Here is a 25,728-nt window from a genome sequence, read left to right as displayed (position 1 = left end):
ATAGGCATACATATAGCTGATTCACTTTGCTGTACAGCAGAAGCCAATGCAACATTGTAAAGCGACTATACTCCAATGAAGATCAATTTAAAAAACAAAGCTATCATAGAAACATATATGCTGAAAGCTAAGTAAAATATGTCATTTCACTTTGAATAATCCTGCATGCAAGTTAGGCCTGGCATTATACAGGTAAGTAACAGAATGACTTAGCAACAACTTTACTCACCAATTATAGTTGAAGGCTTAAGTATATTTACTGCCTCTTCAAAAGTGTCAGGTAGGCTCTCTGGAGCTGAGTGAGCAAATGGTTCCTGATGATTTTCCACTTTAGCTTTCCGCCCCTGAATTTTTAAATAAAATACATTCTTTAGTAAATGTTTATTGAGGATTATTTGGAAAGACATCATTATAAGTCACATATTGTTACTACAGGAATAATGTTTCATTTTCATTTACATTTCTCTTCAACTCATTATCTTCCAATTCTTTCTTCATATTGCCCCAAAACCCAAAAATAAAACATGCATCAAATTCCATTATTACCAAAAATTTCTAATCCCTTTCAAAAACTCATTTACTCTGTGAAGTCTTCCTAAATCCAACAGGGCACAAAGGCATACAATTCCTTATGTGGGCTAGGTGCATTTTAGAGCTTAGAATTTCATATTTCAGAAATGTCTTATGATAATATATTACAAGTGCTAGCTGCTCAGTCGTGTCTGACTCTGCAATCCCATAAACTATAGCCCACCAACCTCCGCTGTCCATGGATTCTCCAGGCAAGAATACTAGAGTGTGTAATTTATCACAAACACCCTCTCAGTGGGCACTCCACAACTGAACAGAAGTTATGAATAGTCACATCAAGTACAAAAGGTGAAAATTAGAAATATCATCTTTGGTCTTGCTACTAAAGTTAGTACATAGTTTCAGGTCTGTCAGATTTATTACCAAAGGAATTTCAGGAAAAACTCAGGGATTTCAGAATTTCAGATAGATATTATAGACTTATGCTACCAAGAGTTCAGAAACAAGAGGAAAGGGAATTCTGATTTAAGATAGCTGAATGAAGTAGTATGCTTTCCTCACCAAATCCCAGGTCAAAACCCATTAAAAATAAACTCCTTAGTAGTGTCACAAGTGTGGGAGACGTACCACTGACACGTTAGAACAGTGATGAATTTCTCAATCGTTTAAAGCAAACAAAAACATGTTGAATGCAAAAACCAACCAGGATGGCAAATCCATATCCTTATTTCGGCAAAAGAGAAGACCTCCCCAGCAAAGGTGATTTTTAACATCAGAGTTCCAGACAAGCCCCAAGTGAGGACCAGCAGGGGCCCAGAAAAGCAAAACTCCATCATCACTTGGCTGGGGAATTAACTAAACGACTGAAATACAGCCTCAGTAGATCCAGGTTCTCAGGACAGTGGCTTCACATGCTTGCTCCCAAGAAGACCACATCTCTTCCATGAGGGCTTCAGTCAGAAACTCTCAAAGTCTCAAAAAAGAGGGCAGTGCTTTGGGTCACAACAAGAGATACAAAGCCTAAAACTCATGCTAAAGGAAAAACATACCCTGACCTCGCAGACGCACATACATTCACCCTAGACTTGATTACTGCAAACACGGTAAAGAATCAAAACATTTATGAAAACAAACATCACAAACAGAACCACCAGACTCACGTGTACTAGCAAAAATATATACACTCTCCAATGGTCTTCCAGGTACAAGGTCTCAATAATCCTTGTATCTGTCATACAAGTAAATATGGCAGTTATAGCTCTGGGAGGAGGCACCGTTGAATGACTAACAGCATAGGATTCACAGTCAGGCTACTTGGGTGGAATCCCACCTCCATGACTTACAAGCTTGGAAAAATGACCTGACCTTTTTAAACCTCTTCCCTCATTTGTAAAATTTGAAAATATTTTTGGTAAGATCAAATGAGATTGAAAAAAAAAAGGTTTAATAAGTTAATCACAATGTGTGGTACATTTTTAAAATACTTAGAAATTACTTAAAATTTAAACATTCAAGATTTTTCATTCATATTTTTTATTTCATTTTTTGTACTAACAGAATACTGATACTAACTAAGAAAAGATTTCAGGAACTAGAGCAAAGTAAACGATACAAGCTTGCTCCAAAGATGTAAATGACAAGTAGTTTATATATATCAATAAACACCACAAAAATATAACAGCATTGAATACTGCATAAGCTCAACTATGAAACAGTTTACCTATTCTTTGATGTGTTACACAGTATAAGATACAAGGCATTTCTTAAGCTACTAGAAATGGCAATCAATGACAGGAAGGTGGGCAGGAACAAAGGATACCAAGCTGACCTGGGATAAACCTATCATCCACCATTTCACCTTAGGAATACATGCCTTTTCTAGGGAAAAGGTCCATAGATTTCTATCAGATTGCTACAAGAGATTGTGATCTCCAAAGAGTTAAAGGATTTCTGTTCAAATTATCAGATGTCCTGCTAGCAATTTAATTAGGAACTTCTGACCCCATTAAAAGCCAATAGGTTTAGAAGAGTCAGGAGTCAGAAAACAAAGCAAGAAAGAATAACTCTGGTGCCAACATAGACATTATGATTTGAATATGAAAAGAGAACTCTAAAAATATCACTATAACAACATACTTTTGCTTCTCCAAGTTTGAGAATACCTTACCTTAAATAATAAACCAAACTTGTCAACCATCCAAATTTTCTTCCGTGCCTCTTCTTCTGAGAGGCCATTTTCAACCATAGCCATAACTATCAGATTTGCAATTCCAAGAGCAGCCTGTCCAACAAAACAGAAATTTCAAAAACAAAGATTAGAGTGTGATGCGATATTATAAGTTACTTTATATATGAGAATTTTATGGTATGAGAAATACTGGGTTTATTCTTCCCTTATGAAGCACACAAAACTTGATTCTTTGTGATATTCTTTCCAATGATTTTAAATTATCTATTTCACAACAGAGATCTTGAATTTATGCCCTCTATCTCAACAAAATTAGAAGTTCATTATGCCCCATTTTCCAGTCTAAAGCACAGTGCTGGTTTTCAATCTTAAAAGCTCACAGAAACTTACCTCTCCTGCTCCAAGAAATAAGATTCTGTGATCTGAGACCGGCTTCCCAATGACTCTCTGTGCTGCAAGCAGACCGGCCAGAGCAACCGCAGCCGTCCCTGCGAGAAAAGTAAAGCATGGTGCAGTGAGAAACGGCACACTACAAAAAAGGTTTTAAGGAGGAATAAAAAACCTAAGTGCTTGTTTTTTGCTTTACCTTGAATATCATCATTGAAGGTACAGTATTTTTCTCGGTATTTTCTCAAGAACCTGAATGCATTATGATTTCCAAAGTCTTCAAACTGAATAAGTGTGTTCTGTCCATATCTAAAAAGCAGCAAAGCCCGTTATGGTTGTGATGAAATACCACTCTTAAACATTTTAAAAATAATATACTAAGTTAGTTCACTTAAGGCCACACTAACAATTTTTAGAGTGTCTGAAAGACTAGACTCAACATATAGAAAAATCTATTATTCATTCAGAAAAATTTATGGGATGGTTAAAACAAATGTAGCACCATGATGGACCAAAGGGATACTAATCTGTACAAACTATTCCCAAGTGCCAAAGAAAGACTGCGTAGTCCATGCAGTTGCAAAGAGTTGGACACGACTGGGTTACTTTCACTTTTCACTTTCAGGAGGGTGCCCAGCACATATATGCACAAATAACTTCCTAAAAAGGAAGAGATTTCTTTCTCTGAGTTTCAAAAAGTATGTATTTGATATGTGAATTTTCATTACATTCACAGTTAAACAGCAATACAGTAAAATATATATTAAATAAGCAGTTTTTAAAAAACTGCTGTATGAGTTCACTGGCTTTCAAAAAAAGCTATCTAGTCATCTTGGTGAGATGAAGTATGGGGAGGCATGAAAGGAGGTGGAACTTTATTTGGGTCCCAAAAGAACAACAGAAAGTAAAGTGGTAGGAAGAAATACAAGGTCTATTTGGCTGTCCCTGAATTTTCAAATCTGGCTATATATTTCAGGGTTTATATGAAAGTATAAGGGAGAAGTTGGTTAAGAGAGGTTGGAGCCAGATAAGGGAGAATTCTGAAAGAAAAACTGGGGAAGGGGACTTTTTTCTGTGTCTGATGTAGAATCACTGAAGGCTTGAGAAGCGAAAAATTCATCTAAGACTCCCTGGAGGAAGGATAAAGCTGCCAGTGAGGCATAGCACATATCAAATGCACAGAGAGATGAGAAAGAAGGGAAAATAATCAGGAAGGTACTGAGGCATGAAGACAAGAAGAGGTGAAGCAGAAGTCACAGGAAGCGAAAGGGATAATTATGAGACATCAGAATGAACAAGCAGAACTTGATGAGGACCACACCTGGGAAGAGGGAAAAGCTGTTGAAATGCCAAGGCAGCCTGGATGACTAAAAAGGGGAAGGGGAAGAGGTGGCAATGTCTGGGATGGTAAAAAGTTTAGTTTTAGATATGGCAACAACTTTGACTCTGAAAAGGAGTTAATTTTTACGATCATCCATGGATCATTAATTTTAGATCATAATCTAAAAGGTAGGGCAGGGAAGCTTCCCAGGCAGTCTAGTGTTTAAGATTTCATGCTTCCACTGCAAGCGGCACAGGTCTGAGCCCTGGCTGGAGAACTAAGATCCTGTATGCCACCAGGGGCAGGCAGGAAAAAAAAAAGGTGGCACAGGGCTAGATGATAAAAAGTTTGGACTTTACCCTTGTTCAGTTCAGTTCAGTTCAGTCGCTCAGTCGTGTCTGACTCTTTGCGACCCCATGAATCGCAGCATGCCAGGCCTCCCTGTTCATCACCATCTCAGCCAGGAAAAAAAAAAAAGGTGGCACAGGACTAGATGATAAAAAGTTTGGACTTTACCCTTGAGCAATAGGAAATTAAGCAAAAGAATAACATAACAAACAGTATGTTTTTAAAAGACTAATCTGGTGGTAAGGTGGAGGGGAAACAGAGAGGAGAGAAGCTGGAGGAAGATTCTGAAGAGTCCAAAAGAGACATGAGGACCTGCAAAGAGGCTGTGACAATGGAAAAGAAAAGATGTATTTCTGAGGCTTGTACGGGGTAGTACCAACTGGATGTGAGGACTGAATGACACTATATGGGGTTGACAGAAGAGAAGAAAGAGTCAAAGATTAGACCAAGATCAAAGGTTTGGTGAGGAGGGTACATGCTACTACCATTAATAGAGGCTAGATTTATTGAAGATAGGCAACAGGTAAAGCGTCTATCTGCAGTGCGGGAGTCCAGGTTCGATCCCTGAGTAGGGAAGATCCCCTGGAGAAGGAAACAGGAATCCACTCCGGTACTCTTGCCTGGAAAAGCCCATGGACAGAGGAGCCTGGTAGGCTACAGTCCATGGGGTTGCAAAGAGTGGACATGACTGAGCAACTTCACTTTCACTTTCAGGCAATTTAGAAAGGGAAGGAGATAGCAACAAAACCTCCAGAGGGAAGATTCCAGCTATTGGAAATGCAAGCCTCAGAGGAACGTGGGACTACAGAGATAGGTTTTCATGGGCTGAGAGTCACAAGCATAAAAGTCACAGGCTACATGACTCAAAAGAGAAAAGAACTATATACTCACCCACATTTAACAGAAGAGAACAAGACAAAAATCAGTGGAGATGACAAAGGAAACAAATACGGCTGGAGAAAGACTAAGTCAGGAGAGTCTTAGTTCAAGAGAAGAGAGAATGTCAAGGATGTAGCGGTGGAAAACCTGGTCAGATGCTGCAGACAGGAGGAGAGAGAAGACCAAAATTTAAAATATGAAAGCTGCACAAGAATTTCACTGGAATGGTGAAGTGAGCCTGGATGCTGAGGGTTGAAAGAACTGCACAGTGAAGGTATTACTTAGGAGCAGTGAGCGCAGACTTCAAGATTTCAGTGTGCTCAGGATGCCAGATAACTGAGGAAAGCAAAGCAGAGAGCATTACTGCGTATCAGCACCGGGCAGGAAAGAACCAAAGTTCTCAAACGTTTAATCTTCTCTATCTTCGCAAGAAATAAAGGAAAACAAAACAGTGGTTCTTTTTTTTTTTTAAGATGCTTTCATATACTCAAACTTTAGAAAAAATACCTGTCAGTAATGGCCTTCATAAACTCATCAATCAGGTCATCATAACGCTGTGATCGATCTCTTTTCTGATATAAACCCATATAAAATGGATCCTTTAAGAGGGCCTATAAAACAGAACAAACATAAATGTGAAAGTTTTTTTTACATAACCAATTGAAACATATTCGTAAAACAGAAACTGTAAAGTATAAAAAAATTATAAAAACTATATTGCTCTTCTTCAAAAAAACTTTTAATAGTATTAATCTATTGTTATTCATATAGATATTAAAAGAAGTTTAAGACAAAGGCTAACATCTCATCACAGAATTTTCTCTTCTTTAAAAGAGGGATGCAATAAAGCTGTGGGACAAGGATCAGAGAGGGAAAGTAATTTTACTCACTGGATTATCAGTTCCTACGTCAATACACACAGGCAGACATCTATCAGGCCGTATTCCCGCACAAGCTGTATACAAACAAAGTTTTCCTACTGGAATTCCCATTCCGTAGACACCCAGATCTCCAAGACCTAGAATTCTCTCTCCATCAGTCACCACGACAGCCTTAATCACAAAAAAAATACCAATTAAAAGTTGTCCAAAATGAAGCACTAAACAAAAGCATTTTTAAAAAAGACTCTCTTCATCACAAAATAGCACGTATTCTATTATTCCATTCACATGAATACGTAAATCTACAGAGAAAGAAAGTACATTAGTGGTTGTCTAGGGCTGGGGGAAGGGAATGACCACTAATGGGTACAGGGCTTTTCTGGCGGGTGGGGATGAGGGAGCTGTGATGAAAGTCTTCTAAGTTACGATGGCTGCACAACTCCAAATATACTACAAATTACTGAATTTACATTTTAAGCTGGTGAATTGCACTGTCTGTGCATCATATCTCAGAAAAGCTACTAAGATAAAAAAGAAATAAAAAAAAATATTTTCTTCACATATTTTCACTCTCACTTTAAAAAATAAAATTGTTTAACTAACTTTCAAAATAAACCACCCAAGAATACTTAAAATTCTAGGATTTCTAGATGTAAAAAGGAGAATTAACTAGATTTGATTTCCCTGTCTTTGGTTTAGGAGTAGAATGCTTCTGACTAGAAAGTGTTAAGTGTTAGATGCTCAGTCGTGTCCGACTCTTTGCAACCCCATGGACTATAGCCCACCAGGCTCCTCTGTCCTTGGAATTCTCCAGGCAAGAATCTGGAGTGGTTTGCCATGTCCTTCTCCAGGGAAAGAACCTGGACCTCCTGCATTGCAGGCAGATTCTTTATTGTCTGAGTCACCAGGGAAGCCCCCTGACTAGAGGATCAACTTAATATGTTCACAATGACTTAACAGGGGAGGGAGGAACAAACTTCTGATAAGGATTAATCCTAAGAGAAAAATAAATAAGTGAAGTCGCTCAGTCGTGTCCGACTCTTTGCGACCCTATGGGCTGTAGCCCACCAGGCTTCTCTGTCCATGGGATTCTCCAGGCAAGAATACTGGAGTGGGTTGCCATTTGGAGTTTAGAAATCACATGCTACTCCAAACAACAACTGAAGCCAACAAGAAAAACCTCAGCAATGGTGAAAAAAAATCTAAAATAAAAAATATACCTACAAAGTTTTAAGATGATACTATGAACTTAATGATCTGACCGAATTTTTCTAGGCTCTTTGAACAAATGATAATTCAAAGATTATTTTGGTGAGGAAGACACGCAACAAAGGCAAGCAAGATTACTGCCTATAATAAACACGAAAGCCTACCAAAAGATCTTAAATAAGTCCTTAGTTTTTGTTTTGTGAAAGACAGCCAGATTGATTAAGGATCTAAATCTACCTTGGATTTACAAGAAGACATAATGAATCCTCCTCATCACCCACCAGAATAGAAGTTTTTAGGGCATTTTAATGTATTTTCTTTACCTAGAACAATATTAATTGAAGGCAGGAGGTACCAGTGGTACTGAAGTGAGCAGGCTCACCTTACTCACTCCAATTGCTTTCCCACGGCAAACTCTATACCCCTTTTGTAAAGACCATCATGATTTTCTCAGAGCACTAAATCTGCATGTATGTAAGTATAAAGTAAAACAGAGCAACAATGAAAAAAACTGTTCTTGGAAATTGAGAGGTAACTTACATAGAAAGAAAAAACATTGTGAAAGGAAGGTTGTGCTATTAGTACCTTAACATGATTTTCTGGCCAGTTATCCACAATTGATCTAACATGACCTCTGTCTGAGATTGAAATAAATAATCCCCTGCAACAGAACAAAAACACCTTTGCATTTCACGACAGTTTTTTTTTTTTTTCCTAAGTTTTTGTTCATAATTGGAATATTTAGATATTTTAATAAAAACAACAAGACACAGTGTAGTTTCCAAGCAGATTTAGCTAAGTGACACTGGTTTATTTTCAAATATTTTCAGCTACTTGAAGCTGTAATTGCATTGCTCACACAGTAGCTGCAATGAAGATCCTTATTAAATGATGCAATCATTTTACCCAAGAAGAAATGTATCCATATCTCCTGCTCAAATAAACTCAATATACCTCCATAAAATACCTCCAAAAATCAATATAAAGACATCCCATCAGTGCAACAGAACATGAAACCACTAAGTAAACTACTGTTAAAAGTCACTGGAAGTTTGAAATCTGAAGAAGCAGGAAGGGAGAGAAGAAAACTACAGTAATTTCAAATTAAAAACATACATCCTTGAAGCATTAAGAAAAAGGAAAAAGTTATTCTAAATACAGTATATTGTTATCCAATTGAGATAATTAATCCAGGTTTCAAAAAAGGAAGAGAAAAGGGAAAGAAGAGAGAGAAAGAAACATAGGTTCTGGGCAAGAGGGCAAGTAGAGATGAGGGCCAATAAGTTCTTATATTTAACTTTCTCATTGATATCTTTTAAAAAAAATTTTGTTTTATTGAAGTATAGCTGATTCACAATGTTGTGTTAATTTCTGCCGTACATCAGTGATTCAGGTATATATATATATATATATATATATATATACACACACACACACATTCTTTTTGATATTCTTTTCCATTATGGCTTATCACAAAACACTAAATATAGTTCCCTTGGTGATCTTGTAGGACCTTGTTTATCCATTCTTCTCATTGACATCTTAACTCTGGCATTACTAACCTAGCTCCAAGCAGTTTAAACAGTTTCTCAACCATAGCTGCCTAGTACAGTAGAATCATCTGATGAGCTTTTTAAAAATGCCAGGGTTCTACCCCAAAGATTCTGACTTAACTGGCCTGGAGTTAACCAACCAAGACTTACCAACCATCTCCCATGTGAAAAAAAAAAAAAGAAAAACCCACTGTCACTACATAAATGATACACAGTATCTGCCCTCATCCAAAAGCTCTTTATATTTCACGTGAGTTCTTAATTCTGGTGCACAACAAAGGAGCTTTAGTGAAACAGCAGTACCTGGGCCCAACTCTACACTAAAGGAATCAGAACCTCTGTGTGTATGGTGGAGGGGAGCAGGGCATCAGGATCCTTTTGTTTTCCCTTTATCTTTTAGTCTGAACTGAGAAATACTACTTCTCTAAGTGAAAATGAAACTATAAAAGAGCTGAACAGCTGGGCCATATCACAGAAATGTTTAGACACATTAACTGATAGCACAGAACAGACAGTGTTCTCAAAAGTGTCTTCCGGGGAATACCTGCAACACCATCACCGACAGTGTTCATTACAATCCGGACCTCCAGACCTTTCTCTGTTTCATCAGAATCTTAGGAATAGGAAGGAGAGGAAAAGTTGGCAAGGATCAACACTTTAAGTAGGTCCCACAGATGTTCCCATATGCACGTTAAAGTTTGAGAGCCACTAGACTAGATGAGAAGGGACTGAGGACAAATGCTGTCACGCGGCGTCTGGATTTCTACATTTGTATCAGTATGTAAGCAGGACATTGGAAAGATAATAAGGATGATGGGAAACGACTACAGGTTAGAGGAACAAGACAAGAAAACTCAAATTAAGTAAAAATAGCACTTACACAACACTTATAAGTTTATAAAGAACATCACATCAGTTTCCTCATCTGACCTTCTCAGTAGCTCTTTGAAAGGTACTGGAATCCCTATTTTATGATAAATGGATTCAGAGGGATAAAGTAACTTACTTACTCAAAGGCTTGAGCCAACGCTCACCCCAGCATCCTTTCCACTTAAAATATTTGGAGGTGCTTGAACTATGTGAAATTAAAATTTGTGTAAGATCATAAAAATGAACAAGCAATAGAAATAAAGCTGATAAAAAATGAGATTTACTCTTTTAGTCAGCCAGACTGTCAAAAAGTTTTATGATTATTCTGCAGAATATGTTACCAAAATGGAGAATACTTTTTTTTCGGTTCAAAAATACACAATTCCTCTAACAATCAAAACTTAAAGAAGGTTAGGAATGAATGATGCTATTTCCACAAAATAAAGAATATGACACATTAGATTTTTATGAATCCCTTTCTGTCCAAATTAAGTTTTTGTGAGGAAGGGAACTGTGTTTGGATAAGACTACAACACAAAAAATAGAAATGTAATCGGTGCTGTGATTTTTTTCCGATATAATAGTAATTTGCAAAAACATTTTTAAAATAAGCCTTACTTAGGTCTTCTAAAGATGTGTCCATACTGGGAGCAGGCAAGACCAACTGTTGGTGTATATACAATCGGCATTAGAGTTTCAATATCATCTTGCAGTATTCTGTAAAACAATTTCTCATTTCTTTCTTGTATTCCCATTATATAGATGTATCTGAAATTGAGCACAGTAAATAATGTCTACATCAGCCAGCATTAAACATTTTAGCCTTTGAAATGAAATCTAAACATGTACAATTGAGGATCCCCTCCCCCTGGAAAACAAAACCCTATATATCCTTATGTAATACCCAGGACTAAAAAATAAAAATGCACTTAAATGGTAGATGATGATGATGAAAAGAATCAGAAGCAACAGCTAACATTTATTGAGCCCTTACTATGAGTCAGGCTCTGAACCAGGCACTGGAAATGTAAAAATTACCATGAGGCCCCCACCCTTAGGGGCTTCCCTTATAATTCAGCCGGTAAAGAATTTGCCTGCAATGCAGGAGACCTGGGTTCAATCCCTGGGTTGGGAAGATTCCCCTTGAGAAGGATATGGCAACCCACTCCAGTATTCCTGCCTGGAGAATCCCAGGGACAGAGGAGCCTGGTGGGCTACAGTCTAAGGGACCGCAGAGTCAGCCATGACTGAGCAACTAAACCACCACCTCACCCTTAAGGAGCTAATCTTCAAGATGATTGACATGTAAACAAGAAAACAAAATAAAGTGGCATTCATTCAAATATTTACTAAATACTAAATATGTGCCAGGCACGATTGTAAACTCCAGAGATGTAAGAAGTGCCCCTGTTCTCATGGAGTTTATAATCCAGGAAACTTAGAAGCATTTTAACTTTATTACAGTGCACAGAAGTAGCATGAAGGAGGCAATGGTTAAGTCATATAAACCTATAAATAACAGCTTTTAAAGAATAAAGTTTAGAAAACAGGGAGATGTTGGGCTGAAAAATCAGTTATCACCTTGAATTAAATATAAAATAGACTCGTTTTTTCCCCTCCTTTGTTCCTCCTCCTGCTACCATCTGGTCAAACGGGAATCCATCTGGAGTCCATTCCTGAATTCTTCCTCTCCCACCCTCCCCCACCCCAGCCTAATAAATCCACAGGCCCTACAAAGACTATCTGCTAAATACCTTTCACAGAGTTGTTTCGTCCCTTTCTAACAAGTCTCTATACACACAACTTTGTTCCCCTGCTCCAATCTATTCTCTTAAAAACATACCTCTGATCAGTTCTCTTCTCCTTGAATGGCTTTCAAACACCAGTTTATTAGCCTTAAGCTCTTAAAACAGTTAAGTAGCACCTGCTGCCTGGAACACCCTCTACCCAGGCAGAGTCCTCTTTACTCATGCTCTCCAAATGCAGCTGAGGTGGCGCACTCTCTGCGGTCTTTTCGGTCATTCCCATCCCCCACCACACATATATACATTTTAGATTTTCCGATTTTCAGGTCCCGTAACACCCTACTCCCTCTGTGACCCTCACGCAACTTTCTGACTTTCTTTCCCTTCTGTGAAGAGTGAGAGACTATACACACACATGTACATATGTACGTACGTACATATATGCGCTTTCCCAGTGGCTTGGACGGTAAAGACTCCAGCAATGTAGGAGACTGGGGTTGGGAAGATTCCTCTGGAGAAGGAATGGCTACCCAGGATTCTTGCCTAGATAATCCTATGAACAGAGGAGCCTGGTGGGCTACAGTCCATGGGGTCACACAAAGAATTGGACACGACTGAGTGACTGAGCACAGCACACACATGTGTATGTATGTATATGTGTGTAGTCTCTCACTCATCACTCTCACTCACTCACTCATTTGACATTATGCCCCATAATGTCAAAGAAACCAGTCTCACTTGTCACCAATATCCAATAATCCCCTATACTTTACAAACCAAATGAATATTTTAGTCCTGTAGTCAGACTGATCCTTTTACCCCAAATACCCTGCCCTTTCTCATTTTGCCTGATCCCTGTAACACACCGTTTCAAATTCAACAAAAGCATCACTTCCTCCAGGAAGCGCTTTCCCAGGCTGCAGAAGGCACCCCTCCTCATGCTTTCAGGATGGACTCTGCAGGCCCCTCTTCCTCGCCGTCCTGCACACTGCAGCATAGCTACAATGGCAGTCACAGTGTAACTCTCCACGGATGAGCTCCTAGAGGGCAGGCCGTGAGTTACCAGGGTGGCCATACATCCCAGCTTGCCTGGGACAGCCTCATTTACCTCTTTTTCACTCCCCAAAGTGTCCTGGACTGGATGATCTATTATATGGCCACCCTATCTATTACTCCCTTTATATCCTCAGTGGCTAGCAACAGCACAAAAAGCAGGTGATCGATAAAAGCTGAACAGAATGGGTGTCTCCGCTTCTACCATTCAATTCAAACCTTAAAGCTCTGTGATTTTAACTATAAAAAACTGATTCCTGCTGAGTTTTACTACAGCGAAAATAAGGGAATTATTCACTGAAGTGAAGGAAATATAATCATTATAAAATGAATCAACTAAAATATAAGTTTCATTATGAGACTTATTTCTCATGCCATCATAATAGTACTCTCAATTTTTTGGATCAAAACATCAATTAAAAAAAAACTAAACGTCTAATCAATTCTCACTTTTCCAAAGGGCCATTCAACTTTTTCACGTTTCTATGGAACCGTAAGGCTTGAATATCTTGTGTCTCTATTTTGGGAGGTAGAAGTCCTTGAAGACCAAGCATTTGTCTTTCTTGCAATGTGAACGCCATCCCCTAAAAAGGAAAAAATAAAAGAATTAAAAATGATTAATTACAGGGGTAGCAAATGTAATGTAACCTACCAAATGTAATTTAAACATAAAAAGATCAGCCAGATTACATTTTGGCCCCGACTTTCAAAAATTTGTAAGATTGATCATATCTAGTACTGCTGAGAATATAGTAAAAGAATTACTCTCATACCACTGCTGGCAACATAAATTGCTCTAGGCTTTTTGAAAGCCAATTTTAAAGTATTCTTAGATTTTTTTTAATGCACATATTTAATTTTTTTAACTGAAGTATAATTGACTTACAATATGTTAGTGTCTGGTATACAACATAGTGATTCAATTTCTTTAAACTCCATTTAAAATTATTATAAAACAATGACTATATTTCCCTGTGTTGTACAATATATCCTTGTAGCTTATTTATTTCATACAAAGTAGTTGTATCTCTTAATTCTCCATCCCTACCTTATGCCTCTCCCTTCTTCTCCTTACTGGTAGCCACTAATTCGTCCTCAGTGTGAGTCTGCTTCTGTTTTGTTATACCTATTTACCTGTTTTATTTTTTAGATTCCACACATAAGTGATATCATACAGTATTTGTCTTTGCCTGACTTACTTCACTAAGCATAATACTCTAGGTCAATCCATACTGTTGCAAATGGCAGAATTTCATTCTTTTCTTATGGCTGTGTGCTATTCCATTGTTTGTGTGTGTGCGTGTGTGTGTGTGTGTGTATCTTATTTATCCATTCATCTGTTGATGTACACTTAGATTGCTTCCCTATCTTGAATGCACATATAGCAATTCTACTTCTACCTAGTTATTTTAGAGAAATATTCATAAACAAAGAGGTACATACAAAGAGATTAGTTGTAGCACTGTTTCTAGTTATCTTATCTATTACAAACTAAAAGGCCATCAATTATGGAAGAATTATGAACCTATGACAGCTAAACATATACCTTTAAGTGTATAGTGGAAAAACATGCCAGATACACAGTTAGGAAAAAAAAGTTAACTTGAAAATCAAAACAAACTCCCTATTATTATGTTTAGAAAATCCCCATAAACTACATGTTATATACAGATGCATGCACACATTAAAAATGAAAGCAACAGGCAGCTTGAAGGAATACAGACCAAACTAAGAGGCTACCATGACTAGACAGGAATGAGGTTGCACAGAGGGAGGAGGGAAGAAGAAATGATACTTAAGAAAAATTAACCTATGTAATAAACTCTTTTTCAATTTCTGGTATTTAGCTATGGGTTAAATTTTTTGTTATCAAAAGAGACATCTCTTTTCCTCCGTAAAAGCAACAAGAACCCTGGCCAAAAGTTCAGAAGTCTGGAAATTAACCAAAGGTTTCAGCAATCGGAGAGCATTTATTCAAGAAAAACTGCCGTATTTCAGTAAGAACAGAAAGCTTCATGGCATTTTAACTTTCCTTCTTCCTATTCTCCCTTCCCCAGCTCCACAGTAACCTTGAAAAAGCAAACACCGTGAAGCAGTCACTTTGAAAATTAGAGCTTGGCTGTCACTAGAGAAGGGCAGGAAGGGTTGGAGATTCTTCTAAAGCCCAGTATCCAGGTAACTGTCGTTTGACCTGAAGACCCTATCTGCAAGGCTGTCTCTATTTGACCTGACTTGCTCAGGCAATGGGAACAGCCTTCTCCCCCGGCCCCCAGAAGTTTGTTGTAAACAATCAGGTAATTATTTAACACAGCATCTCCGCAAGGCAGTAGATGACATCTGGGGCAAACAGCAGGTTAACCAAAAAACTGAAAAGGAAAACTGAAAAGTTCAGGGGGAACTTTGCAAAGCTGAGACATATTCTTAAGAACTTAGAAGGTAATATGCGTAGCTGTAAGCATGTCCAGGAAAGACTTGGGAGACCTCTGGCTAGCCTTGAGGCTCTGTGTAAACAGGACGTGAAGGCTGACACATAGTGGTAAACTGCTTCTGCGCTGTACTAAGTCACTTCAATGGTATCCAATTCTTTGTGACCCCCACGGACTGTAGCCCGCCAGGCTCCTCTGTCCATGGGATTCTCCAGGCAAGAATATTGGAGTGCGTTGCCATGCCCTTCTCCAGGGGATCCTCCCAATCCAGGGATCGAACCTGCTTGTCTCCTGCATTGGCAGGTGAGTTCTTCACCACCAGCGCCACCTGGGAAGCCCTGTAAACTGCTTAGCTGAGTACTAAAGGCACGCCCCAGGCTTCCCAGGTTGCTCAAGTGGTAAAGAATCTGTCTGCCAATGCAGGAGATTCAAGAGACACTGGTTTCATCCCTGGGTTGGGAAAATCCCCAGAGGAGTCTCCTTGGGGTACCCTCTCCTTGCCTTAATAAAGTCCCACAGACAGAGAAGCCTGGAAGGCTACAGTCCATGTGGTTGCAGAGGGTCAGACACAACTGAGAATGCAAGAAAGAAAATTAAAGGCACACCCCCACAGATACACAGAGCTCCTTGGCAAAGAATGGTTCCAGGTATTTAAGTTTCGGATTAATCATTCGCTGATTACTAAGTTAACAAAGCAGAGATTTCAGTAGGCAAATATAACAAGAAGAAAGAATTCAGAAATGATACTAAATAGACAACAGCAACACTACAAACCCTGGGAGGAATGACTATTTCAACAAAAAATCATAAAGGCAAACAAACAAAAAACACACGAAGTCTGACTCATATATAAGAAAAAGGGGCAGTTAATTGAAATTGCCCCCAAGGAAATCCAAATACTGTACTTACTAGACTAAGATTTTTAATTAGTTGTTCTAGGGGAGGGATAAGTTGGCATTAACACACTACTACATATAAAGTTGATAAACAACAAGGACATACTGTATAGCACAAGGAAATATAAGGAAAAAGTTTGAAAAAGTATGTATGCATAACATGAATTACTTTGCTATACGCCTGAAATACTGTAAATCAATTATACTTCAACTAATAAAAAAAGAAAAAAGTTAGTTACTCTAAACATATTAAAAAAACTAAAAAACACCATTGTCTCACAAACTATGGGAAGTATGAGAATAACATCCCACTAACCAGAGAATATTGTGAGCAGAGAAGCTATAAAAAGGAACCAAACAAATTCTCGAATTGATATACAACTGAAATAAAAATTTCATTAAAGAGGTTCAACAAGCAGATTTGAGTGGCGGAAGAAAAAAAAAATCATTAAACATGGCTCAACTGAGATAATCCAGTCTGAGAAAGGAAAAATAAGGAATAAATATGAACAGACCTGAAAGACACCATCAAGAGTGCCAACATATACATAACAGGAGTACCAAAGGTGAGGAGAGAAAAGGATAAAGAATACTTGAAAAAATAATGGCCAAAAACTTCCCAAATTTTATGAGAAGCATTAATCCATACAATCAAGAAGCCCAATAGCTTTAACCAAGAAAAACACAAAGAGCTCTACCCCAGACACATCCTATTCAAACTGTCAAAAGCCAAAGACAAAAGGAGAAATCTGAAAGAGAAGAGAAGTGACTCATCACATACAGGGGATTCTCACAAAGAGTAACAGAAACCATGGAAGCCATAGGCAGTGCTGAAGGAAAAATCAACTGACAACCAAGAACTTCCCAATTCTACAAAACTATCTTTCAAAAATGAAGAAATTAAGACATTCCCAGATAAATAAAAACAGAGAATCCATTGTTAACAGACCTGTCTCACAAGAAATACTGAAGGGAATCCTTCAGGTCTAAATGGAAGACACTAGATAGTAACTCAAATCCATGCAAAGAAATAAAGAACATGGATAAGATGACTACATAATATAAAAAACAGTATAAATATATTTTTTGTAGGTTTCTTCCTCTTACTCAATTTAAAAAATTACATAAGATAATAACTACAAATCTGTGTTGACAGTCATGCAATGTATAAAATATATTTTGTATGAAAAAGCAGCACAAAAGGAGACAGACCTCTACAGGAGCAAAATTCTGGTAAACTATTTAATTAAACTAGTATCAAACTGAACTAGACTGTGATAAAGATGGTAACTGTAGTCCCCAGGGCAAACCACTGAGAAAATAACTCAGAAATAGGCAGTAAAAGACAAGGGAATTTAAATAGTATAATGGAAAATATTTAACACAAGTGAAGGGAACAATGGAAGACAAAGAGGAACAGAAACCACATAAGACTTTTAAAACAAATAGCAAAATAGCAGACATAAATCATACCCTACTAGACATTATATTAATGTAGATGGATGAAACTCTAAAATTAACAGGGCTGGCAGAACTGATAAAATAACATGATCCAATTACATGCTGACTACAAGAGACACATGTTGATTCAAAGATACAAATAGGTGTAAAGTAAAAGAATGGAAAAAGATTCAGGATGCCAACAGTAACCAAAGCAGAGCTGGAAGACGTATGTTGGTAACAGAGAAGATAGACTTTGAAACAAACATTTCTAGAGGAGGACCTTTTGCTGAAAGGGTCACTCCAGTTAAGAAGATACACTCTATTAAGTATATAAACATACTTTGTTAGACAACAAAAGAGGGCCGAAATACATGACGCAAAACTGACAGAATTAGGGAGAAAGATAATCCAACAAGCTGAAAATGTCAATATCTCAGTTTCAATAACGGAGAAGACAACTAGACAGAAAAACAAGGAAAAGGAAGACTTGAAGAGCACCATAAACCAACTAGACACAGCAGATGCTCCATCATCAGAAGCAGAATACACATTCTTTTCATCTGTACAAGGAATATTCTCCAGGACAGACCCTTTGTCAGGCCATACAACAAGTCTCAATAAATTTAAAAGGTTTTAAGTCTTCCAAAGAATGATCTCCAACCACAATGTAACAAGATTAGAAATTAAAAATAAACGGATATTTGGGGAATCTTAACACACTCCTAAAAAAACCAACTGGGCAGAGAAGAAAGCACACGCAAATTAGAATATACCTGGAAGGAGATCCAACCAATCTATCCTGAAGGAGATCAGCCCTGGGATTTCTTTGGAAGGAATGATGCTAAGGCTGAAACGCCAGATGAATTAAAACACACACACCAAACCTTATAAGATACAGTGAAAATAATTTTAAGAGGGAAATTTGTAGCTGTAGATGTAGCGGAAAGAAGCAGAATGATCTCAAATCAATTATTTAATCTTTCACTTTAAGAAACTGGGTGGCGGGGAGGAGAACAAACTATACCTGAAGCAAAAAGGAAGGAGATAATAAACATTAGAGTGAAAATAAATAGAAAACAGAAAAAGTAACTAAAAAATTAAAAATTAAACCAAAAGTTGGTTCTTTGAAAAAGACCTTATAAAATTGTTGAACCTTTAGAATGAAAAAAAAAAAAGTCAAATCACTAAATTCTTTGTGTGTCATGTTCCTCCTTATAAGATTTTATCTAAGACTGGGAAATGTAAAGGGGTTTAAATGAACTGTGTGCTGCTAAGTCGCTTCAGTTGTATCCGACTGTGCGACCCCACAGACAGCAGCCCATGAGGCTCCCCCGTCCCTGGGATTCTCCAGGCAAGAACACTGGAGTGGGTTGCCATTTCCTTCTCCAAATGAACTGTGTAGTTCATTTTAAAATGCTTATCCTATTGCTAAAGATAAATGAGTTGGCCATACAAGGTTTTACTGCCTATCTCCTACCTTAAATCTGTCCCTAGATTTAAGGGACACTCAGAACCATTTTATTTATAATGCGCAGGAGAAATCAAAATGATTATTAAAGAAATAATTTTACGTATTGAGCATTTATGATAAACGTTGATAAAATTCTTAAATTTGCTGGCCTGGTGTTAGTAAGTGAACGTGACATAGTCTAAAACGGATGCCCTGAATGCAGAAACCACCTTCCTCTCAGCTGCCCTTCTACTCTTTTCTGTCTTCCATTGCCACTTGTTTTACCAAACCTGTCTTCTGCTCGTGGACACAATGCCCTCCTGTGTTACACCCCCTTCAGCTGATCCTGAGTTATCTTCCTTCAGACCCAATATTGATAAAAATCCCTTAACTAGACTCTTCATCATGCAGGTAAGCACAGCAGGAGGAAAAGAAAAGGCCTCTTCTATTTCTTGCCCTCCAAGTGCAGTGAGAATGAATGATCCATCGGGGTTAGGAAATTATAGAACATTTATTCATTTATTTATAAAAGTAATAAAATGACTAAATGAAGTCAATCTAAATATACTACATCTGGCCAAAAGTCTTGACCAACCTGTTATTCTAGGATTTTTTTTTTTTTAAGCTAGAACTAGGAAATAAAGTCAACTCTTTCTGGGTGGTAGAAATTGAGAGGGTGAAATTTGGAAGGTATAAAGCAACCCTGAAAAGAGAAAAGTTCACGCAGGAAAAAAAAAAAAAAAAAAACCCACCCACTTCCGAATAGTTTCAATATAAAGCCACACAATACAAATCTTTCATACTATATCTGTCTAAAATGTATCAAACCTTTACCAGGAAGACAGAAAACGTATAATAGTGTTAATGTTACTAACCTTGTTGGTTCTTGGGTTCAGCATAAGTGGCTTGCCTTTCTCTTTTGTGTGCAAATGGCGGCATGCCAGAGTACAAGGAGTGGCGACTATTTTAAACCTGGACAGCATCTTTCTTCTCACCTGGGAAAAACAGAACAAATAAAGATAATGAGAAACCTATTATAGAACTGTAGGTATATCAGGGACAAGTTTTCAAAAGCAGATTTACAAAGCTTCACTTTCCACAAATGAAAAAGTTTTTCAAAATACGTTTATGTTTCTATAGATAGAAGGGATTATAAAAGAGTAAGCAACAGTGTGAAGGCAAAGATTTATTTTTTCTGACAAGAGTTGAAGTCCTTCGATGACAATAATCATTGCTACTGTCTACACATTACCTACTGCAGTGAGCCAAATATTTACCCTTTCTGTAATTCACACAAGTGTGGCAGGGTATGAAACATCTAAACAGCAAATGTTTACATGGAAGTAAGTTCAGGGATCAAGACCATCCCCACAGAAAAGAAATGCAAAAAAGCAAAATGGCTGTCTGAGGAGGCCTTACAAATAGCTGTGAAAAGAAGAGAAGCGAAAAGCAAAGGAGAAAAGGAAAGACACAAGCATCTGAATGCAGAGTTCCAAAGAATAGCAAGAAGAGATAAGAAAGCCTTCCTCAGCGATCAATGCAAAGAAATAGAAGAAAACTACAGAATGGGAAAGACTAGAGATCTCTTCAAGAAAATTAGAGATACCAAGGGAAAATTTCATGCAAAGATGGGCTCGATAAAGGACAGAAATGGTATGGACCTAACAGAAGCAGAAGATATTAAGAAGAGGTGGCAAGAATACACAGAACTGTACAAAAAAGATCTTCACGACCCAGATAATCACGATAGTGTGATCACTCACCTAGAGCCAGACATCCTGGAATGTGAAGTCAAGTGCGCCTTAGAAAGCATCACTTCAAACAAAGCTAGTGGAGGTGATGGAATTCCAGTTGAGCTATTTCAAATCCTGAAAGATGATGCTGTGAAAGTGCTGCACTCAATATGCCAGCAAATTTGGAAAACTCAGCAGTGGCCACAGGACTGGAAAAGGTCAGTTTTCATTCCAATTCCAAAGAAAGGCAATGCCAAAGAATGCTCAAACTCCCACACAACTGCACTCATCTCACATGCTAGTGAAGTAATGCTCAAAATTCTCCAAGCCAGGCTTCAGCAATACGTGAACCGTGAACTTCCAGATGTTCAAGCTGGTTTTAGAAAAGGCAGAGGAACCAGAGATCAAATTGCCAACATCCACTGGATCATCGAAAAAGCAAGAGAGTTCCAGAAAAACATCTATTTCTGCTTTATTGACTATGCCAAAGCCTTTGACTGTGTGGATCACAATAAACTGTGGCAAATTCTGAGAGAGATGGGAATACCAGACCACCTGACCTGCTTCCTGATAAACCTATATGGAGGTCAGGAAGCAACAGTTAGAACTGGACATGGAACAAGAGACATTCCAAATAGGGAAAGGAGTACATCAAGACTGTATATTGTCACCCTGCTTCTTTAACTTCTATGCAGAGTACATCATAAGAAACACTGGGCTGGAAGAAGCACAAGCTGGAATCAAGACTGGTGGAAGAAATAACCACAGATATGTAGATGATACCACCCTTATGGCAGAAAGTGAAGAGGAACTAAAAAGTCTCTTGATGAAAGTGAAAGAGGAGAGTGAAAAAGTTGGCTTAAAGGTCAACATTCAGAAAATTAAGATCATGGCATCTGGTCCCATCACTTCATGGGAAATAGATGGGAAAACAGTGGAAACAGTGTCAGACTTTATTTTGGGGGGCTCCAAAATCACTGCAGATGGTGACTGCAGCCATGAAATTAAAAGACACTTACTCCTTGGAAGGAAAGTTATGACCAACCTAGACACATATTCAAAAGCAGAGACATTACTTTGCCGACTAAGGTCCGTCTAGTCAAGGCTATGGTTTTTCCTGTGGTCATGTATGGATGTGAGAGTTGGACTATGAAGAAAGCTGAGCACTGAAGAATTGATGCTTTTGACCTGTGGTGTTGGAGAGGACTCTTGAGAGTCCCTTGGACTGCAGGAGATCCAACCAGTCCATTCTAAATGAGATCAGTGCTGGGTGTTCATTGGAAGGACTGATGTTGAAGCTGTAACTCCAATACTTTGGCCACCTCATGCAAAGAGTTGACTCATTGGAAAAAACCCTGATGCTAAGAAAGACTGAGGGCAGGAGGAGAAGGGGATGACGGAGGATGAGATGGCTGAATGGCATCACCGACTCGACGGACTTGAGTTTGGGTGAAGTCGGGGAGTTGGTGATGGACAGGGAGGCCTGGCGTGCTGCAATTCATGGCGTCGCAAAGAGTCGGACACGACTGAGCGACTGAACTGAACTGAAGTTCAATGTAAACAGGTGTGGGAGAGTTTAGGTTGAAAGTAGAAAAGTAAATAATAGAAAAAAGCCTGGAATATATACATTCAGAAGAAGAGAAACTATCCAATTCTTAATCTAGACTTCAAATTTTAAGGTACTAATAAAGTCAATATTTACAATCAATGTACTAAAATGTTTTTTGTTTTTAGAAAACCTATTAGTATTTTAAAATGATGCAAATTGACTAGAAAACATGTTTTTGTCCTTTCACATTCATCACAAACATTATGGGAATTTTTCAAAATGGAAAACTACATAAGACATTAAATCTTAAATATTTACTGATGAGAATATATAATAGATTCTTCTGTGTATCAATTCTTCCACTAAAAACCAATTTACAATGCTCATGTCTTTAATCATCACAAACCATCGTAATGATCATACAGCAGCTTTTTAACATGATTTTATTTCTTTCACTGTGCTGGTCTTCACTGCTGCACAGGCTTCTCTCTGGTTACGGTGGGCAGGGGCTACCCTCCAGGTGCAGTGCATGGGCTTCTTTCTCTCTGCGGCGGTTTCTCCTATTGCAAAGCACAGGCTCTAGAGGGTTCGGGCTTCAGCACTTTCGGCTCCTGGGCTCTAGAGCACAGGCTCGATAGTTATGGCATATGGGCTGAGCTGCCCTGCGGCGTGTGGGATCTTCCCAGACTAGGGATCAAACCTGTGTCTCTTGTATTGGCAGGCAGATTCTTTTTCACTGAGCCACCAGGGAAACCTCCATGCAACAGCTTTTAATGGAATTTCTACTTGTGGAGAAATCCAGGCTGTATATGGGGGTGCAGCAAAATCATCTACATTAGGATTTTAAGTTGATTTTTATGGAGCAGAAATTCACATCACATAAAATGAACAATTCAGAGGGATTTAGAAGTTGCACAACCACCTCTATTTAGTTCCTAAACATTTTTATCATCCCAGAAGGAAACACCACACCCATTAAGCGGTGTTCCCCACTAGCCCAGTGCCTGCAACCACCAATCTGCCTTCTGTATTGAGTTTGCCTATTCTGGATATTTTATATAAATGTGGTACCTAAATATGGGTGCAGAAACAAGCAATCTAAATGATCAAGAATCATGAGAGATGGGAATGAGGGTAAGGGACAGGACAGATGTTATTTAAAGGTACAGACGTCGGACTCTTCCAACAAGAGTCGTAAGAGAGAAGTCCTAGAGATCTAATGCCTGGTGAACACAGGCAACAATACTGTATTACAATCAAACTTGCAAAGAGACTAGAGCTTAATTATTCCAATCACTGAAAATAAATTATAATTATGTAACATGCAGAGGTGCTAATTATCAGTACAATGGCAATAATTACAATATATAAATGTATCAGATTAATATGTTGTACCTCTTAAACTTTCACAGTGTTTTATGTCAAACATATTTCAATAACGGTAATTTAAAAACTCACGAGAGACATACCATAAAATAACTGACGAGTTTTCTTCAAAAATGTTCATGTCATGAAAAACACTAAGTAACAACTGCAATTCAAAGAGGACTAAAAAGACAAGACACCTAAATGCAAAATCTGATCCCAAAAAATGCTATCAAAGACATGACTGGGGATAACTGGCATAACTGGAATATCTACTATAACTTTATAAGTATTGTATAATTTAAAACTTTCTGAGTTCGATAACCATATTTAGAGGTATTCCTGTTCTAAAAATACACAGTGAAGAATTAATGAAGTATAATGAAATATAATGTATACAACCAAGTCTTTCAAATTATTTCAAAATAAACTTTGAAAAGACAGAAATTGAAACTGTAGTGCTGTTCATGTTTCAATGGGTCTTCCAGGAGAGAAAGCATTATTTATCACAATTAAAACTTTGGTACCAAAAGACTGTATTAGTATTGTAGTCTAGTGATGATGTAGGCAAATCTAAAATAGAGTTTGAAAAACTTTTTAATTTAAACTCAAAGACTATGTGAAAAAAAAAGGAACATTTTGTCATACCACAAGTATAATAAAATATATTTGGTCTTGGTCCCGTTCTTGGCACAGAGCTCCTAAAGGCCACTGAAATTTTGAGTGACAGAAGTATCTTTTGCTATTCATAGGGAGACCCTTTTCACCATACATGACTTTATGCTACTGAACTCACTTAGGATGAGCCCACTGCATAACCTCAGAACAGAGCTGATCACCAGAAAGATCAAGTAATTAATAGAGTGGAAACTTTGCAGTACCACTCCAGGTCCCTAGGGAAAAGGGGTGGGACCAATAGAGATGAAGATCCATAAAGACTTTTGAACAAGGATAGGTGATGAGCATTCAGGTTGGTGAACACATCTAGGTGTCGGGGGTTGACAAGCCCAGAGGACAAAGTAGCACCATGCCCTCCTGAATCCAGCCGCAATCCCCAGACCTATGTATCTTTTCCATCCATCTGTTCCTGTGATGTATCCCTTTATAATACACCAGTAATTGCAAATAAGTGTCTCTCTGAGTTCTGTGAGCCAGGAGAGTAGACTATCTAACCCGAGGAGGGAGGTGTGGGAAGCTCTGATCTATAGCCAGTTGGTCAGAAGTATGGGTCAAAACCTGGGACTTTTGATTGGCATCTGAAGTGAGGGCAATCTTTCTGAAGTGAGTCCTTAACTTGTGGGCTTGGAAGCTATCTCCAGGTAGAGAGTGTCAGAATTCAGCTGAAGCAAACCCAGGCAATGTCCGCCTGGAAGGGGAGAACAGCTGAAGCACACCCAGGCAGTGTCTGCCTAGAAGGGGAGAACTGGGTGTGGGGAAAAACACACTTGGTGGCCAAAAGAGCTGTGCCTGCGAGCAGGAAGAAACAACAGTTTCCCTTCAGGACTGGAGATCAACATTCCAACATAAAGTCTTCTATCTTCAGTTCCTGACTATAAATTTGCTTCCATCAAATACTGAATTTATTCTGTAAAACAAAGACTACCTGTCAAATCTACCTCATAGATAACTGTAATGATCAAACGAGAGAACAGATGCAGAAAAGTATTAAAGACTTATAGAGTGGTGTCATAGCACTCAAATTATTACTTTATTACTAAGTGACAGAGAGTAAAACAAAAACTAAAAGTAACTTTAATAATGTCTTTAAAACAAGTAGGCATAAATCAAAAAACAATTTAAGGAGAAAATCCCATTTCTGCCAAAAATAGAACCAAGGACTAAGGAGACAGAGAGACAGACAGTAGGCTTAATACCAGCTGGAGGCAACAAGATAAAAAGGG

General features: G+C 38.1%; 1 protein-coding gene across 1 annotated transcript in view; it reads right to left on the bottom strand.

Moving 5' to 3' along the window:
• Positions 1 to 25,728, bottom strand: part of ME2 (malic enzyme 2) — a 54,584-nt gene that overhangs the window by 23,560 nt on the left and 5,296 nt on the right. The window contains exons 2-11 of the mRNA XM_052660350.1: positions 20,056 to 20,175; positions 13,416 to 13,549; positions 10,786 to 10,935; positions 8,330 to 8,405; positions 6,545 to 6,706; positions 6,162 to 6,265; positions 3,306 to 3,415; positions 3,110 to 3,207; positions 2,699 to 2,812; positions 230 to 344 (exon numbers count right to left, since the gene is read on the bottom strand). Of these exons, the coding sequence (XP_052516310.1) occupies positions 230 to 344; positions 2,699 to 2,812; positions 3,110 to 3,207; positions 3,306 to 3,415; positions 6,162 to 6,265; positions 6,545 to 6,706; positions 8,330 to 8,405; positions 10,786 to 10,935; positions 13,416 to 13,549; positions 20,056 to 20,163 (1,171 nt within the window). The 5' untranslated portion in view covers positions 20,164 to 20,175. The remainder of the gene's footprint in view (positions 1 to 229; positions 345 to 2,698; positions 2,813 to 3,109; positions 3,208 to 3,305; positions 3,416 to 6,161; positions 6,266 to 6,544; positions 6,707 to 8,329; positions 8,406 to 10,785; positions 10,936 to 13,415; positions 13,550 to 20,055; positions 20,176 to 25,728) is intronic.

The sequence above is a fragment of the Budorcas taxicolor genome, chromosome 22 (genome assembly GCF_023091745.1).
Source record: "Budorcas taxicolor isolate Tak-1 chromosome 22, Takin1.1, whole genome shotgun sequence".
NCBI classification, from domain to species: domain Eukaryota; kingdom Metazoa; phylum Chordata; class Mammalia; order Artiodactyla; family Bovidae; genus Budorcas; species Budorcas taxicolor.
This window is presented reverse-complemented; position numbering and strand designations above follow the sequence as displayed.